General features: G+C 39.8%; 2 protein-coding genes across 2 annotated transcripts; one reads left to right on the forward strand and one right to left on the reverse strand.

Annotated features, from left to right (window-relative positions):
* The first annotated feature begins 1,469 nt into the window (after positions 1-1,469).
* On the forward strand, positions 1,470-12,692 carry scyl2 (SCY1 like pseudokinase 2). Its single transcript, XM_030773653.1, has 18 exons — positions 1,470-1,572; positions 4,029-4,224; positions 4,483-4,640; positions 5,254-5,398; positions 5,511-5,660; positions 5,774-5,995; positions 6,527-6,643; positions 6,938-7,063; positions 7,327-7,503; positions 9,280-9,402; positions 9,625-9,738; positions 10,160-10,292; positions 10,500-10,618; positions 10,856-10,956; positions 11,184-11,262; positions 11,352-11,441; positions 11,562-11,681; positions 11,914-12,692. The coding sequence occupies exons 2-18, from the start codon at positions 4,048-4,050 to the stop codon at positions 12,538-12,540; spliced, it is 2,778 nt and encodes a 925-aa protein (XP_030629513.1). The 5' UTR covers positions 1,470-1,572; positions 4,029-4,047; the 3' UTR covers positions 12,541-12,692.
* A 2,717-nt stretch (positions 12,693-15,409) lies between these two features.
* LOC115811400 (zinc finger CCCH-type antiviral protein 1) lies at positions 15,410-19,250 on the reverse strand. The gene is made up of 11 exons (XM_030773615.1): positions 19,226-19,250; positions 18,760-18,889; positions 18,515-18,665; positions 18,038-18,158; positions 17,360-17,444; positions 17,066-17,177; positions 16,782-16,887; positions 16,572-16,650; positions 16,250-16,313; positions 15,877-15,997; positions 15,410-15,498 (listed from the first exon to the last, which is right to left on the reverse strand). The coding sequence occupies exons 1-11, from the start codon at positions 19,248-19,250 to the stop codon at positions 15,443-15,445; spliced, it is 1,050 nt and encodes a 349-aa protein (XP_030629475.1). The 3' UTR covers positions 15,410-15,442.
* Between the last annotated feature and the right edge of the window lie 318 nt (positions 19,251-19,568).

Below are 19,568 nucleotides of genomic sequence, written 5' to 3' on the forward strand. Positions count from 1 at the left end.
ATTCTTTATTGCCGTTTTTGACAATGGATGATTTTCCTGTTTTTAGTATCTCTTAAAAGCAACCGTTTTCACATGAAATTTCCCAGCTGTTGGGTGTGATTGTAGCAATACGCAAGTGCTTGCATGGATTTACAGTAGCTGAAATTTGCTGGAAATTTGCTGGAAATTAAGAATTTAATAATGCTCTACATTTTTATTTAAATTTGTATCCTCACATTATTTCAGCATAAATGCTAGAAATCATTCATTAGAAGGCTTTTACTAATTAAGAAAGGGATTTCTACTGGAAAATGTAGCTATGTACATCTGTAGAGGAATGCACTGTTTTTTTCTTGTGGCTGTTTTTAATGTTGTAACACTGGGAATTTAATAATTAAAATGAAATGGTGAAATTGTTGAATATTTGAAAGAGTATCCTTATTAGAACTGAACTGAATTGAAATTAGAATTGAACTGAAATTGTGAAGTAGATGCACTTTAATTTAATTAATGTATTAAATGATACACTATTATAACTTCCTCCATGCTGTTGATGTTTCTTTTTTTTTCATGACAAAATGCTGTTACATTCATTCAAGAGACTGACATTTGCATGTGGTCAGGTAATGTTTCTGTTTTTCAAGAATCTTGTCAGACTTTACATTGAGTCTATGTAGAGCAGTTTTCCCCAAGTCTTTACATGAAGACCAACAACAGACTTGCCTCCACTTGTTCATTAATTACTGAAGTCTTAGTTAGTTGAATTAGTTGTGTTAGTGTTTGGCTACTGTGAAAATTGTGCTGTCAGGAGGTGTTTTGAAATACTGTACAGACTAGCCCAGAGAATTTACAAACGCCTACAAACACACACACACACAAACTATATATACATATATAGATACATTAGATACTATAGAACTTTTGCAGAATCTGTGCACATTTATAGAAAATTGTCCTATTTATTTGTTTTCACAGCTACACTGATATTGACGTATGTCCACTCAAAACAGATAAATCTTCAGTCGGCAGGATGTGTGGTTAACGTTAAGGAGTATACTAGAGAAGAGGTTGAAGTAAATGTGACTGCCCAGAAATCTGTTTACTGCATGAACAAGGCTCGGAAGCTGGAGAACGAACAATAAGACAACGTGAAAAATTGACTTTTCACGTTATCAGTCTGTGCCTTCAGAGTAATACAAAGTGTCGTCAGAAAACTATTGTGAAAACAGCCGTGGGTCCTATAACACCATGTGCGCAGACCACAGTTTCAGTCACTTTACAGATTTTTGGGATTGTTCAAGTCGTAACGTACAAACTATGAGGAACAAGTAAGTCTTCGGATATTTGTCCGATGTTTTTCTTAGAAGGCTGCAGATCCGCCTTTTATTGTGAAAAATACTTTAAACAAGTGGCCATCTTGGATATTCGTCACTGTCGCTTAGTTCATTCAGCATTGTTAGCTCACAGGTAATTTCATGTATTGACATGGAGGTGGTGGGTGATTCTCCTTGTTGACATTTAGGTTACATCCTAGAACTTGACCCGAATATCGAACTTTACGGTGTCACCTCACGCAGGACAAGGAGAATAAAGGTGAGCGTATTTGCAGCGTAACACTGAAACGCAACCTAAGAAAATGTTCATACCAAAAGACCCTGGTTTCTGAGGCGGACGTCTCGCTTTAGCTATGCTAGGTGGCTACTGTCTGGTTTATTGATATAGCATGCTATTAGTTAGCTAGCAAAATTTTAATTGGCGTCAGGTTTAGGCTTCAACCAACTTGTTGCATGACACGCACCCAATAAGCTGTTTGGAAAAGTTCTGGGAATAAATGAAGGGGATAACTTCCCTTATTTGCACTTAAAACGTATTTTTCTCCCTGAACGATAGCGTCGATTTGGCAATAACAGTTCTGGTTGACGTCGGTTAGCTAACGCTAGCTAGCAACGTTGCTTTCTTCGCAGGGCTTTTGGTTAGCACGAAACATGTAGTTATTCGTGTGTGTTTTCTGAGTTTACTGTTAACGAGGGAGCGACTGTCACTGCGGAACTGTAATTTGTCATGAAACTCTAATAATACTTGGCAACTTGACAGAACTAGAGCCACGTCGCGCAGTTTACCGTACGGTCTAACATAATGTTTCCGCTAACTCAGAACTTTGTATTATGTCTTCAATGCATCTGTTAGTTTCTAGTGCTTTAACCAGTAAATGACACAGTGTATGTTTCACTCTTGTTGTTGGTATGCTGCACACGATGTCCCAAGTCTGGTGTCTCACTGCGCTCTTTTGACAGGTCTTCAAAGGGTTGTTTGAACCCAAATTTCTATGACATTCAGTCAGCTACATCTCACGGAAAGTCTGGGTTTATTGCTCTTTACACTCAGTTTATACTATGTATTTATTTAAGAGCGCCTTTTTGATTGACGATAGTATCTTAGGGAAAAGCTCGAGCGGAAGCGAAAACATCATTCCACGGTTAGCTTCGGTGCGGCTATGTCTGCATGTTATTTGATGTGTTATCCTTTTATCAGTTGTTAAAGGATGAGTTTTGTTCATTTTCCTCTCTTGAGTAGGCGGGCTCGTCACAACTGGTTTCTATAAAATATATGAATGAGTACATTCCAGAAATGCTTTGGATTGCTTTCCCAAGCCCCAAAAGGCCTAGTTATTATGCTTGGCTTTGTGTTTTGACACTGTTTTCTAGTGTCAAAATCTGTACTCATCCACCCCCTTCTGACAGTTTTAGTGATGCTGTAGGCAAACTGTAGCCTCTTTGGATCAGACGGTGTAGGCCTCTCCTTCAGTCGCTCAATACATTTCTTACATACTAATGTGAAAGAATACTGATCTGATATCAGGATAACTTCTCTACGAAAAGCCTTGGTCCCAGTCCTCCTGATATGGAAAATGATGTCAATAAAATCTTATTCACATTACAGATGTATGGTATTAAAAATTTTGATGGTACACAGACGTTAAAATGCTGTATTTGAATGTAGAATCTAAAGAATGAAAGTCTTGTATCTCAGTGAGAATATGCTCTGACAGTCAAAACATCCTCTGATATTTTCCCACTTTTCTTTTGGTGAAAGAGCACCCACGTCAAATTACTATGCAACTTCTTTTGACTGGACATTGTCAGATATGATTTGTATTCTTCATGGTCTTTTGCAGCTCGAGCATGCATTAGTATATTTTTCACTCATTCATCTACCCCAAAATTATTCCCACATCAGTATTTTTTTTGAGAGCTTTGCTTTAATGATCCAGCTTTCACATCATCTGACTTTTGTGCCTGTTCCTAAAGTGACGGCTTTAATCTATCTGTTTGACTAGTATAAATTACTTAGCTTATTCCAGCAGTTATTCTCCCACTCCTGACTGGACATTGCATCCCGTTATTAAGACTGTGCAGTGCACCTTTGTCCTCTCCCAGCAGCCATTTGAGAAAGCGAAAGAAAGCGAGGCCACATCAGTCCCATTCCAACTAATGAAGTACTGGCAGATTAAAAGTCATCATTAAAATATGAAGAGAGCCCTCTTTATTCAGCTTCAGGAATTCAGTTTAGTCTTGCACAGCGTTATTGCTCTGAATCTGTCCTCTCTGTCACCAGTTCTTTGGAGGGATTAAAAAATGGCATGTTATGATGGGATTGTTCACTTCAATATGTGCAGGATAGCCATTACTTATAATTTAACTAATTATATTGGAATTGATGTACAGAGAATCTCAGCAGCATAATGTACAACTGTTTATCATTTTGACCATGTCTGACAGTCATACTCCATCTCTAATTTCTTCATTTGTTGATGCTGAATATTTCAGCATTAGACTATCTGCTTGCTGCCTAACATTAAGACTATTAATTTTCCAGAATAGACCTAGTCAGAAAAAGAGTTTACTAACATTAACACAGTGATCCAGTGGCCTCAATATATTTGCTGCTGAAACAGGTGGGTTGGATGTATGTCGAATGCTTTGATCTGATTGGTCACAGATTTGATGGCACATTTGAGTTGACTCTTTCTGTGTTTTATGCTGGTACAGATAGGCAGCCAGCTAAGCCATGGAGTCAATGCTTAACAAATTGAAGAGCACGGTCACCAAGGTGACGGCTGATATGACCAGTGCAGTGATGGGTAACCCTGTCACCCGGGAGTTTGAGGTTGGCCGTCACATTGCTAGTGGTGGGCCAGGAATGTCCTGGAGGATCTACAATGGCATCAAGAAGTCCACCAAACAGGTTATCATCAGTTCAGCATGAATGTTAATAATTGATCTGTTCTTTAAGTACAAATGAAAGGACTGAAGGAAGTGATATAAGCTATGTTATGAACATAACTTTATAACATAGTTACTTATTTATTGTTTTACTGGTTATAAATTCACAGTCTTGATTGTGTTGCATCAGCTCATTCTTGGATGACATAGACCCGATTTAATAGGAATGATAGTGATAATGTAAAACACTTTTACTCTGGTTTGGTGCTTCATTTTACAGGAAGTAGCTGTTTTTGTCTTTGATAAAAAGATCATTGATAAGTATCAAAAGTATGACAAGGACCAGATCATTGATTCGCTCAAAAGAGGAGTTCAGCAGTTGACTCGCTTACGGCATCCTCGGCTTCTCACTGTCCAGCACCCATTAGAGGAGTCCAGGTGAGTTTTCATGACTGACAACGCTATAAAAGCACCGCGAAATGTAGCAACAGTTCTGCGTTGCCCTAAGGAGTTAAATATTATCTATCTCCGGATTCTCAGCATTAGTGTTCGTTCATCATACATCAAACCTTTAGACTTTTTGGAGATTTTTAGAACTGTGCTGTAATCAAGTAGTAGAACCTGGTCTCTCCCTTTGTCTTCAAAGGGCCTGCCAGTCTGTCTATTTGTGCTATCTGTCAGTGCTAGACCCAAAACAGTTCCCCTAGCCTTACTGACACAACTTTGAAGAAGGCATGTCTTAAAGAGGGATAAAGAGGGACTTGTTCTCTCCCTCCTTTTTCTCTTTTTTGCCTGCTACCTTGCAGTTCACCCTTGTGTAGTTTATTTAAATTGTACAACCTGGTTTTATGGAGCTTTTTTCTCCAGTTAATTGTTTAACCTATTCTTTGTCTCATCACTCCTCCCTCTTTCATTGCTTGTTTAAGCCTGGTGTTTTATCATTTTCTCTCAGGGTCTAATGAGGTGTTATTTTTCTCTCTGTTTCTTTCTCTGTCTCTGACTGTACTTCTCTTTTTTATTCTCTCAATCTCTCCAACTTTGTTTTCATCAGGGATTGTCTAGCATTTTGCACAGAGCCTGTTTTTGCCAGCCTGGCCAATGTTCTGGGCCAGTGGGACAATCTGCCCAGTCCGGTACCCACAGACATTAAAGAATACAAACTGTATGATGTGGAGACAAAGTACGGCCTGCTTCAGGTAAGGCAGGACTATACCTTATATACCATCATGTTTTTGCAGCTTCATTTTTGCTTCTCACTTCAGGGAAAAAAAGATGATAAGTCCAAATATGCTGTGTTCTTCCTGACAGATATCAGAAGGACTGTCATTCCTCCACAGTGGAGTAAAAATGGTGCATGGCAATCTGTGCCCAGAGAACATCATACTAAATAAAAGTGGAGCCTGGAAGATCATGGGCTTTGACTTCAGCATATCCTCTAGTAACCCCTCAGATGCAGAGGTGAGAAAACACTCTCCATATCCCCACAGTTCATGACAGAGGGGATACTTCAGATTCAGAAAAAAACTAAATAAAGCTAAATGGTCTGAAAACCTTGTTTCTGTTGCTTACAGCCTAAGTATGTGTGTAAGGAGTGGGATCCCAATTTGCCGCCGCTCTGCCTCCCCAACCCTGAATACGTTGCCCCAGAATACATCCTGTCAGTCAGCTGTGACTCTGGCTCTGATATGTACTCTTTGGGCGTGGTCGTCCATGCTGTCTTTAATGAAGGGAAGCCTGTCTTCCAGGTTAACAAGCAGGACATCTTTAAGAGCTTCAGCAGGCAGCTCGATCAGGTGAGATTTATATTTCCGGTAGTTTCTGCTCATGTCAACAGCAGGGTCACCTGTTTGAGGTTCCTAAGGTTCCTTGTTTCATTTTTCTTTGTTCATTCATTCATTCAAATGGTCATTCATGCATTCAAACGGTCGTTCATTCATTCAGGCGAGTATTTCGAAAATGGCTGAATCAGCCCTTAAATTGAAAGAACATGGCAGCACTTCTCTTAGACGTAAACGGCACACTTTGATACTAATCACTGTTTGTGAAAGAAATTATGCTTTTTGGTAACAGGTAAAATATTGTTTGTTCTCTTGTGTCATTAAAATCTATTTTCAAAAACAGGGTGACATGGCATGTTGTATTAAGGTCTTTGTTGTTTCTTTCAGGTAAATAAATATACGAATACATTTTCTGTAAATAGTGTTCTCTAAAAAGCTGTTGTGCAGGAGATGTAGCACAATTCTGTAACCTCCACACATCTGAGTTAAGGATTCCAATCCTGCTCTTTGCCATGTTATTATTATATCATCTCTTCTTTTGTCTAGCTGAGTCGTTTGAGTCCTGGAGTGCTGAGCCAGATTCCAGAGGAAGTCAGGGAACATGTGAAGATGCTGCTGAGTGTCACAGCCAATGTGCGGCCTGACGCAGACCAGATGACCAAGGTTTGACCTCTCTCATTACTGAGTATCTAGCACATATACACGAATACATTTTGACTGGTGTGCCTTTTGATTGTGCCACTTTACACTTATTATCATGCACACTTATTTATTATCACTAATCATCATGTCAGTTTGTTGACCCATAGAAACGGAACAGCTCATCTTCTGTTGTGGCTGTTTGCATCCATAACAGGATGGCCCACAGAACATCGTTGCTCAAACCTTTAATGGTGTCTTGTGAAACACCTGGATAATGAGATGATGGCTCTAATTTCTGTGTGGTTTTGCCTTTAGATTCCTTTCTTCGATGATGTTGGGGCCATGACTTTGCAGTACTTTGACTCACTCTTCCAGAGGGACAACCTGCAGAAGTCTCAATTTTACAAAGGCCTTCCTAAGGTCTTACCCAAACTACCTAAGGTGAGGAGCAGAGTTAACAAATCTCAGAGTTTAATTTTGAGCATGTGTGTCTGGTCATATATTATTTTTTTGCAAGAAGAGGTTTTGAGATGACCCTTGTCTACTTGTGCGTATAGATACAGTGCCTCAACCGTGGCTTCTTCAGTATGTTTGAGTGAGAGGGAAAGAGACAACAGACCAATGAGTCTGTCTTTATTAGAGTGCTTTGTTTGTCTTGAAGCTGACCCCTGCCTTGAAGCTCACCTCTGACCTTTAACCCATAGAGAGTGGTGGTGTATCGTATCCTCCCTGCACTCACCTCTGAGTTTGTAAATCCGGACATGGTGCCGTTTGTGCTGCCTAACGTGCTCCTCATTGCTGAGGAGTGCACTAAAGAGGAGTATGTGCGTCTCATCCTCCCTGATCTGACCCCAGTCTTCAAACAGCAGGAGCCTGTTCAGGTACATATGTAACCTTCAGTTTTTCTCACACAGACTGCATCCTACATTATTGCCATAGTGTTGTGTCCCTCTAAGCACACTGATGGTACTTGAACAGGTCCCCACAAACTACATTGTCTCCACCCAGGCCGATTCAAGATCTAACTAATGTGTGGATTGAGAATTTGAAAGGAATTTGATTTGTAAAGAATTTGATTAAGTAAGTTAACAGAAGTGAATAAGACCACCCCACATCCAGAGAGTAAATCACCATGAAGAGGTATGATGGACATCCAAATTACTGTGATGTTATTAGGGGTGTGCGACATGGATCGTCTACGATAATATCTTAATTGTTGTTTTAAGGATGTGCGACCTGACATTATCAAGTATGCCACTCACTTTGCAAAAACCAATCAAAAACACGCCCTGAGAATCCATGCATTCACTGCAACATGTAGCCTGGCAGGATAGACTGCTGCATGTGTGCACTGAGAGTGTGTCGAGATCAAACAGTGCAAGTGAGTAAACCATTTCAAAGTGGCCTATAGAAGTTACTGCTAAAAAAGTTCTTCGTATTCTGTGCGGTGGTTAGTTTGCAGATGGTGAAACAAGTTAGTTGTTGAGCTGTCTTTAACGGCAACCGATTTCCAACATAGTTAACAGATTGCTATCTTTTGAGCAACACTCGTCTCTTCTAAGCGAAACCACCTCCATGCGAGTGAGGATGTTCATGTCAAGCAATTAAATCTAACGGCGAAGATTGGCTGGTGGTGTCTGTACTTTGTCTCCTGGTGCCGTTTGTTCACTCATTTTTAACTTCAGTCATGCATTTTTAGGCAGCTATGCTACCTCAGCCTGTGGTGTGGTGACCATATATGCCCTTGCACTGGTGATTTCAATGTTTTTGTATTGTTTTTACGTGAATGCTTCAGTTTTAAGTAAATAAATGAGACCTTTTTTTCTCAAATATGTTGTTTCCATTAATATCATATGTTGTTTCCATTAATATCGTTAGTAAGCAACAGTCAGTGTCCTATCAACAACAGCGAGCTAGTACAATATAAGACTTTTACAAACACATTTTTGAAGGATGCAAAATATCGTCTGCTATCTATCAACAAAATCCCAGAAAAGATCGAGATATTGTTTTTTGTCAATATGGCACATCCCAGTATTACATTGTGGTAGTCCTGTCAGTGATCTCTAGAGTGTAATTTCATGCTGGCTGAAACTCATCAGCTCATCCCCGCTTTTTAAAAATCGAATTTTCTCTTTTCCATGCTCTCAGGCCAGCAATATGGTAAGTGGTTTGGGCCTGCTGAGTGTGTCCACACAGCGAAATTTGCACATTTATGTAATACTTTTAGAATCTTTACATGTTTTAGGGTTTTTTTAATTCATTTCTTTGAGGTCCTTCTTTTTAGGAAGCAATTATGTGGCTGATGAAAAAACAGGTTAATGTTATCAGTCAAAACTTACACTCAAATTCTTGCCTAAAAGGAATTGGCTTTTTCAGAATGAGGAAGTATTGCATCAGCCAACACAGTATGTGCAAAATGTATATGTTGTATCGAAAAGAAGTAGAAAAGAAGTGTGAAAGAGATTCAACAGATCTAGACAGCAACTCACTGTAAATATCACAGAATATTTTATATTTTTATATATATTTGTGTTCTTACTTAGAAGGCCTCACAGCTGTGCAAATTTCACAGTGAGTCCGGATTAGGCTTTATTTTCATGCAAATGTTTTTCCTCTCTATCTTGCCTTACGTTATTTCTCTATTTTGCTCTCAGATTCTACTGATATTCTTACAAAAAATGGACTTGCTTTTGACAAAGACTCCACCAGAGGATATCAAGAACAGTGTTCTCCCCATGGTCTACAGGGCACTAGAGGCTCCCTCTATCCAAATACAGGTACCCTTACCCATTACCAACAAGAGAGCCTTTGTCTATACAGGTCAGGTAACTGTAGAGGGCAAAGTTAAGAAACAACAATAACCATAGCATTTTTAGCATTTTCAGCATTTTTGTTTTGGAAGACGGTTTACTGCCTAGACAAAGCCTAGATGTAGACATGAAGACATGAAATGTACTCATTAACCATGACTAAACTGTGTGCTTGTGTTGTTTCCATAGGAACTGTGTCTGAACATCATTCCAACTTTTGCCAATTTGATCGAGTACCCTTCCATGAAGAACTCTCTTATCCCTCGCATCAAAACTGCATGTTTACAGACCTCCTCATTAGCGGTAAATTTTTCAGTCATCTCCTTCCATGTTTTGTTTGTTTTTTTTCTTTAGTGTTCTTCATTTCTTTATTTGAACCTGTTCATGATAAATCTGCACTGCATTCAGTCATTGTCATTTTCCCTCTCACTGGCTAGGAGATCAGTTTGTAAAACCAGTTCAAGTTGTTAAAATGCTCACATAAGTCTCTAATTACATAGACTAATCTTTTTATCTCATCAGTTTTTAGTCAAAAATAACTGTCTTTTTTATCATTATGGATGTACGGGGTTGTAGTTAAAGATCGGTTTATTGTTGTGTATATTTATAATATGTGTTTCTTGCTCTTGTCACTTGCAAGTGGCTCTTTATGAGTAGCTCTCAATGTTGTTTGTGTTTGGTGTATGTGTTTGAACTTTACTGTCCTTGTGTTCCCTTTCTTTAGGTTAGAGTCAATTCCCTGGTATGTCTTGGGAAGATACTTGAATATATGGATAAATGGTTTGTCATTGATGAGATCCTGCCCTTCTTGCAACAGATACCCTCCAGGGAGCCTGCAGTGCTCATGGGGATTCTAGGTAATGGGGTTTTTAATGATTAATACAGTCCAGTCCTTAAAAAACATGACTGGTTTAAGCATTAAACCAATACTTCTGACTTTGGTGTGGGTTAAAGACAATGATTTGGAACGCAATTAAGGGTGATGAAGAATATGTTTACCTAAGTGTATTGTTGACAGCATGTGTATTTTTTAGCATTTTGTTCTGATGGTAATGCTTTTACAGGGATCTACAAGTGCACTTTCACCCATAAAAAACTTGGCATTCCAAAAGAACACCTTGCAACCAAGAGTTTGCCTCATCTGGTTGCTCTTAGTATTGACAACAACCTTAATCTCAACCAGGTAATTTTACATGCACCACACATCAAATAATAGCAATGCAAATTTTGAAGGTTAACACAATCTGTGTGTTTGTTTTGCAGTGCTCTGAAGCTGTAATCATTTTAAATTAGGGCTGTCAAAGTTAAAGCCCCACTTTAAATATGTTTTTCATTTTTGATGCCTAATCAATACTCATAACATCCACATACACTTAAATCTAAGTTGTCTCGCTCACTTGTTTCTAACTGTGTGTTACAGTTTAACTCTTTCATGGCTGTGATCAGAGATATGCTTAATCGGATGGAGGCTGAACACAAGACCAAGCTGGAGCAGCTTCATGTCATGCAGGAACAACAAAGGTGCCAATGTTCAGCCCTCATCCAGTTCTGTATATGATCTCTCTGGGATGATGCACAAAATCGCACGGGCAGCTGGATGGAAATAATATGTTAATTCCATTTTGCTAACAGGGCAGGAAGTCCATTTTTAGCCTGTTTTAGTGTTTCAGTATTTGGCACCTTTGAAACTCTTAGAAATGCTGCATGTGGACTCTCAGGTATAGTTGTGTTACTCTTGCCTTTTTCAGGAGTCTAAACATTTCCAGTCAGATGAACCAATCAGAGGAGCCCAAGAGTACCCCCAATCCTGCCAGCAAAGTTAGAGAGGTAATTGTCCTTATTTCAGTAGATAAACCAGACCTTTTTCCTAATGTTGAATTTATTCAGTATAGACATCCTACTTCCTCCTTTTACAGATTGATGATATCTTTGGTGGAGGCTCAGTGAGTTCAAATGTGAATGGAAAAGAGAATGGACCTACTGCTACGTCCTTCCAGCCCTCAAGAGTGAGTGTATAGAGTTGCACGAAGCTTAAAATATAAGGATACGTTAGGAAAACGTGAAGGAACGTTCTTCACAGCACAGTTATTGGCCTTTAATGTGAAATTGTGATTGTCTTTGTTCAGGTATCTCTGACGCTGGAGGAGAAACAGCGCTTGGCCAAAGAACAAGAGCAGGCAGCCAAACTGAGGAACCAGCAGCCGCTAGCCCCACAAACTGTTAAACCAGCAACAACCACCACACAGGTAACCTACACACTAGAACACAGCTCACACACAATCAGCATACTGGCACTCATTACACCTGAATGCCGAATACCTAATTGCATTTTAAGTAATGGGACAGAATGTCAGGCCTGGTGGTTTTGCATGCAGGAGAGACAGAAGTCCTGACTTAACAATGTTACAACTTTATGCTGATATGTCAGAATCAATTCTATGAAGATTTACATTAAATATTCCACTACCTCTTTACCAGGCCAAGGATCTGACCAGCAGTCTTCTGAACAACATGACTTCACTGAGCAACTTATCTATGAGCTCAGGCCCCAAGCCAGGGGCTCCCATGTCATCTGGGTTCTCTTCTGGGCCCACCATGGGTAACATGAGCACCATGGGCTCTGTGAGCAACGGCTTCAACTCACCCATGGGTTTCCAGACTGGAAGCATGGGTGTGGGCATGCGCCCTGCCACACCTAGCCTCTATGGAGGCATGGCCACCACCACCAGCACCCCCAACTTCAGTGCCCTCACCCAAAACCAGAACCAGCAAAACAAGCCCCCAGACATGTCTGCCCTTGATTCACTGTTTACTCCCAACAAACCCAAAGTCAGTCTGAACCAAATGGCTTCCAAGCCAGTTCCAGGAACTACTGTATCCTCTCCCTGGCTCAGCCAGTTTGGAACAGGCCAGCAGCCCCAGAGTGCACCCCTCCAGGGGGCCCCCATGGGAATGGCAGGGGTACATGGGGGTTTTGGGATGCAGGCTAACCCATTCTTCAACCCTCAGAACTTCTCACAGTCTTCAGTTACCCCTGCCATGAACCAAGGAGGGCTGAAACAGAGCACCTCGGTCAACAACGACCTGAAGGACCTCTTTGGCTAGAGTTAGACCTGCACTCTCTGTTGCTGTGGGTAAAGTGAGAAAAATCAGAGAAGGGAGGTGACCGAAACAATAACAGGTGGGACTGCTAAATTAGAGAATGAAGGGGAATGTGTAATCCAGTTGAGGTTTATTTTCATTTTAGATGTGGTCAGTTTTGAGTTCTGGGCTTTTAATTTCATTGCTTTTTTTTTTTTTTTTTTTTGAGTTGACCGTTTTTTGTTTTTTTTTTTTGGACCAAGATCAAGAGTCAATCATGAGCTTATGGGTGTGCTTTTGTCTTGAGGCTTATGCACAGAAATACGGTGGCACTTTGTATTGGGTTTTGTCTTCTGCAGTATGTATCTTTTGAGGACTTATAAACAAAGATGAGTTTGAATGGGCAACTAGCAGCTGGACAGTGCTGGGCAGTATTGGTTCATTGGGGCTAGAGAGCTGTTATTTGACTAACAATCCAGTGAAGGAAAGACAGACAGACCTTGAACAAAAAGTGGCTCGATAAGGGCTTAAATGTTTTCTTCTGTCTTAAGATGATTTTCCATCGGGTGTGATGCTGCTGCCACACATTTTGTTTGATTTCTTTGTTTTGCCTCTTACTACGAAGGTAAATCTTTCTCCTGTGAGAGGAACCTGCCCCCCCCCAACAGAAACTAATGGCAGAGTTGGAGGAATTGATTGAAGACCTTTTTTTTTTTTTTGCACACTGTTAGAGGTTTACTAGTTGAGGTGGCATGTTAGAGACCACATTTCCTGTTACAAGAAGGTTAGAATCACAGTTTCTTTGTGTGTGTGTGTGTGTGTGTGTTTGTATGTGTGTGTGTGTCTGAGAGAGACAGACAGACAAACAGAGGAAGAGGAAAGGTCTCTGTGAGCATATTTCATATTTTATCACAAAGTATGAGTGCCCTGGCCCACAAGTCCCACCCTTTGAAGTCCTTTTTTAAAGTGTGGATTACTTTCCTGCAAATGATTTATTTATAGAAACCAAATTGGGTGGTTCACCAGTGGGTTACATACTGAAGTGTATTCTGCTGTAATGAGAGATGGGGAAATGGTCCTCAAAGCATTAAGGACTTTGTGCTCTGTTCTCAAGGTGCACTGAAGAGGGAATCATAGAGCTAATTTCTGCAATTTACTCAGCACACAGTGCATCTGTATCCAAATCAATACATTATTCTTTGTGAATTTGTTGGATTTCTCCGTGGCATTCATGTCTAGTTTCACCATTCTGTGTTGCTCCCATGCTCCTTACTATTGGTTTATTTGCATGTTATTGATATTGTCTGGACTAGAAACTACATATTCACACCACAGTACCAGAGCAAGAGGTCTGGCTTCAGAACACGTATGCCAGCCCAGAGTCTTACTCTGCACCATCACTAAATGGAACTGGGACGTGAGGAGTAACTCATTGTAAAGCTGTGCATCATCACCAGACATATCATATTGATGATGTGTGTAGTTAAGAGAACATACGATATCAGATAGATTTCTTTTAAATACTGCTATATAAATATTACTTTTCATAAAGGGGACCTCGGCTTTAACATATAGCTGGACTTGTGAAGAGCACCTGATTACTATGTTGCTGACCTAATGAATGAGAGGCCTTATAAAGAGAAGTGTGCAATAATCAGTCTGTGGTGGATGTCATCATATTGTCATATTGGTGTGTTGTGAAGGAAATCTGTCACCTCATGCAGTGTGCAGACACGTAGCCTACCTTAAGGACTTTGGCTGTGCCTGGAAATTTTGAATTTTGTTTTTATGGGACATTCAGTGGGTTAATCAGCAGAAGAGTACCTCTGAGAAATCTCCCAGTGGACAGAGGGTGTTGTCCTCCTTGAACGTTCATCACATTCTATAATCTCCCTGAATAAGACTTATACTGGCAGACACGTCTCTGAGAGGTTAGAGGGGTGACCATCACTTGACTGCATTTGGTCAAAATTTGATGCATCTCTTTGTCCTCTGACATGGCTTTGTTGACAGTCATGGCTCGCGCCAAACAGCAAACAAAAAACATCATAAACAAAAGCTTATTCTTCTATTCAGATTCATATACTTTATACTACTGATGTAAGATGTGTACAGTGTGGCCTCTTTGTGAACTTTGTACTGTGTTTAAGGTGATGTTGCCTGAAGTTAAGATGGTTTAATGAGATTCTGTAAATATTTATGAAAATACACAAATCTAATATTCTCTACAATGTTTGTGTGTTTCTTTGAGAGGGAAAAATATTACAGATTCAATCAGTTTTCACACTCTGTAGATGTTTTATTTTGGACAGATCAACGGATGATAAGAAAATAACACATGAAAAAAAAACCCATTTAAAATAAAATCATTCCGCAAATGGCTCTGAATGTGGAATTTAAGGTTTTTTTTCACTAAGCCAAAAAGAAAAAAAGGGGGGAAAACACCCTGAGTATCAGTATATTTAGGCAGTTTTCATTTTCATTTTCATCAAAAGTCTGACATGAAATATTTGTGTGGACTTCTGCTGTTCAGAGAAAGTACCCATAAACAAACTGGTATCACAACATTTTGGAGCACAACATTTCAACACAATATACAGGTGCATGAGACGAGGCAGTGGGCTGACTGAAAGTGACGGAGCATGTAGAGAAGTCTGGTTAAACCCAAACGTTTTCTCAGCTGCTTACTCAACTGAGCAAGGCAAAATCAGATGAGAGGATACTGAAAATAGACCTACAGAGTTTACTCTCTTTGTCTTTGCATCCTTCCCTGATTGACTGAAGAGATCATTAATGTGGAGGCACTTCAGTCTAACCACTGATAACCCAGAGAGGGAAGGAACTGTCTGAGAGTTACAGAGATGACATCATAAGTGATATGAGGAAAGACCCAGATGAATCACAGTGGACGCAGCGATGTTCAGTACTATATGCGACGCACTGGTCTCGTTGTGAGAGTAAGCAGGTTTTTCTGGGTCATAGCTGCAACAAAATGTGAGGAATGGATTGATTACACAAAGAAATTGAAAATTCCAGATAAAAAAATCGCTTACCCTACAATAAAATTTGAGCTGATTAGAGGGGCGTCGGCCTTGCTGTGTTCCACTATTGGAAGTGGTTAAGGTTTTAAACTTATAAACTTACAGAAAGGAAGCTTGGTCTCACCACTTAAAAGTCCCATATAAATTGGGAAGTACAAGAGAGCATTCCACTTTTCCTGTGTCTAGATGGTTTCTCTCAATGAACATGAAGATGCTTTACTGGAGCCTTACTGTGCTGGCAGTAAAAGTACTGCTTCAAAAGACTGCAGATCCTGCCTGGGTCTGAGCTGCATGTGTCAGTCTGTATGCACTTACACACCTGAGAAATCAAGCTCATAGGAGAACCGTCCTGCGCTGAATTGCATGGTCCTGTTTGGATTCTGCTGGTACTGGGTCTCAATGTCCTGAGCAGACACAGAGCAGCTGCCACGGGCTGTGCCCTGCTCAGTCAAATCAGAAGGGCACGAATTTAAACCTCAAGGTCAGTGATAAGGCTCAGCCAAGCACACAGAGGCAAGTGTTAAAACATGTGATGCAACTATTAGATTGAGCCTCTGCAAGTTAGCATTTATCACGCCTACTTGGAGAAAGGACTGCGTGATAAGACAAACGAACTGTACAATTATCCTAACTGATTGTTTTTCTTAACATTTTACATCTCCTAGAGGAGGCAACTGAATAAGTTGTCTTACTTTGATATAGTCTTTCCAGGATCCATCCATATCTTTGAATTGCCACTGAACTTGAGGGTGTATACTATGTTAAAAAAAAGAGAGAGAGTGATGGGTCTTAAGAGAAGGCACATCTCCTCATTCAACAGTTGTTTGTTTCATGCACTCATTGTTTACAAGCTAATTAATAATGAGTAAAGTGTTCTGTTACTGAACTTGGAGCAACTTATCGCACTTCTACATCTCACAGATCAGAAAATGTGTATGGATGAAACATCTGAGAATAGTTACAAGACAATCAGACATACAGTTATAATGATAGGTCTCATTGTTAGATCCATACCTGCTTCCCTGTGGATTTCCACCAATGATTCTCCTGATAGCTCGTCTGGTTCCTATTCTATCATTAATCTGACACATTTCTGTAGAAGAAAAGGCAAGCATCAATGTAATCACTTCATAGAGAACTAGGTCTTAATATAAAGAACTGCTTTGATTTATTGAAAGAATGATATTTGCATAAAGGGAAGGAGAGGAGACCACTAGTTTTTACCTGAGAAGTAAAGAGTGTACTTGAATTTTCCAGCTGTGAAAGAGATTTGGCCCTGAGGGTTCTGCTGATACAGTCTTTCAATATCAGCACTGCTCAGTGAGCTTCTCTACACAAACAGATTATTGGTCCAGTGAGAATGGTTGTAGTTATTATAGTTGGTTATAGTTACAAAAGAAAGAGATACAAGACATAGAGGAGATAGAGGTATATATGTTTGCATAATCTGAGATAAAAATTTCTGAGCTTTGTGTGTCTTATATATTCGTATCTAGTCAAATACTCACAGCCCTCTGATACTCTGTCCATATGCCCTCATCACCCATGAATTCCCATGTGTAGCCAGTAGGAGGCGGTAAAGAGGGCTGAATGGTAGGAGGTTGTGAGATGGCAGGCAAACTGTATAGTTGAAAACAAAGTTAATTTTTTTGTTGATCCCCATGGGTCTTCAATGTAGGCATGATTAAAATCACAAAACTGCTGAGAGATTCACACTGGCAATGTCTTACTGCTTCTTTTTGTTAGATAAATTATTTTTTCTGACTGAATATAGTATCTGTTTTTGGGTCATGATTTACAACCTGCTGTTGGTGATTATGGAGTTGAACTTTGGCCGTCTTCTCACCCTCCGGGAGACATTAGTGGAGAGGTTGGTCTGAGTCATGGCTGTCAAAACAAACACATGTGGGCAGGGGTGATGTAGCATGAGAAGTGGTAGAGATCATCTCACATTGAAAAGAGAACTCCAAAGGCTGTCAGTTAACAAGCACTCTGTCAGAATTTTCCAACAGCAATAAAATAAAAGTCACATTTTAACCAGCAAATGCCACCTGACATGAAAGTACAGAGCAAGTATGTATAAGTACGGCTAATTATAATGCAGATTTTACCTAAGGTAAATGGCATATGTGAAATGAGGAATAGGTCAAACCCACTGTTTCAGCTCCCTAGTGGCAAAGATAACAGTGTCTCCAGTTCTTAAAACATTCATATTCATAATTAACCCACAAAAAAGATGTAAAAGATCGAGATTTCAAACTTCTTTGTAGCACTCCTGTTCTGTCACTGAAACTTGATTCTGAAGAAGACAACGTGACCACCACAATCTCTAATAATCCAACACAAGACACATTTTGGATTTCATTTTCACACCTGACTGAAGTGACTTGCATCTTAAATTTTATTTTGCATGAGCATAGTTACGTTTCTAGGATTCCACGTATATCCATAAACACCATGCTGTGGAAAAGAAAAATTACCTCTGAAGTCTAATGTGTATGTGTTGTTTCCCACTGTAAAATTAAAGGACCCCACTGGGTTGAGGTTGAACTGCTGCTCCAAGTTCTGGCTGCTAACTGAGGACCTGCTCCCACCAGAACCCTGTAGAGTGAAAATGAGGAAAAGTGGAGGGCTGATGACTAAGAAACAGATGTGCATAGCAAGGTTTGGTTGATGGCAAGGACTGGGAAGAATGAAAAAAAGGAGGGGATGGGGGAGGTGAAAAACTATTAAACACTGTAATCACTAGCCAGGCAACTTTGGGTTCAACAGCCTTGGTGAAAAATATTATAGAACAAAATCTACCGAACTGAACATTTCCGTAAGCCTAAATTAGCCCCAAGGTAAACTGATTCAGAAGTCTTTTTTTATTTGAGAAATCTTTTAAGTTAACTTTTAGCACAGTCCATGACTGAGCTCAACTAAAATTTTAAGCGGCCTTCCTCAGTCCCACTCACCTGGGTTCCATATTCACACCAGTAACGGTTGTCTTTGTAATACCACCCCATTTCTTGTCTTTGGTTGTGGGATAAGAATAATTGTCGCTGAACCCTCAGATCATCATCAGGACCTTCAGCTGTCATCTCATCAAAATTAATGTAAACATGCCTAGTAAAGCAGAGCATGACAGTAGACACATTCACTTCCTGCTCTCTGTATATGTAAGACATACATAAAAAGGAAGCGTGAAAAATCCACTCACCCAATCTTTGTGTTGAGTGTCATTCCTTTGGCACCTGGTTGGCAGTAGTGTGTCTCAATTATATCATCATGAGCAATCTGTAACCACTGCTCTCCATCAAACAGCTGCCACTGATAGCAAACTGCTGTGCCTGACAGAGAAAGAATGAATGATGAAAGAGCACATGTTCCAGAAATAAAAAGAAAGGACTGGCCATATGAACAGATAAAAACCGAATCAACGAATCAATGGCTGCTATGATGTCATATCAGTCAGAGCTGGTTTCTCATGATCAAGGAACGCAAAGATTTGACTTTCCGTTATCAAAAGGTGATTTCCTTTCTTTGTTGAAGGATCACAAATTTCAAAACAATAACAAAATAAGAGCAGATAACTGGAACTAAAAAGAAAATATGACATGTCATGTATCATGGTAAACTCAACCACACAATGTCATAAGAACTCTTTGAATAATTCGGTGACACACTTGATAATGACTGCATCTGAGCCATTTCTCCACTGATGTCTCCCTTTCGGTACAGGTCTGCAAAACAAAAAGGTCTTATTTAAACAAAAGTTTAAATACAAACTTTTCAATGCAAATGTTAACAGGATGTGTCTTCAGATAGGTTGAGATGAGTTGTGAAACTGATGCTGAAATAAACACTTCAAAAGTCTTAACTGAATGACAGGCTGAATTCTGTAACATCTAGGAAAAATAGTTGATGATGCGTCATACCAGCTCTAAAGAGACGGGAAAAAAATCATAGGTGCGAAACCAGCAACTAACACTAAGTACTCCACTGCTGAGTCGCACTGATCTTTCACAA

This window comes from Chanos chanos, chromosome 1, assembly GCF_902362185.1.
Source record: "Chanos chanos chromosome 1, fChaCha1.1, whole genome shotgun sequence".
Classification (NCBI taxonomy): Eukaryota; Metazoa; Chordata; class Actinopteri; order Gonorynchiformes; family Chanidae; genus Chanos; species Chanos chanos.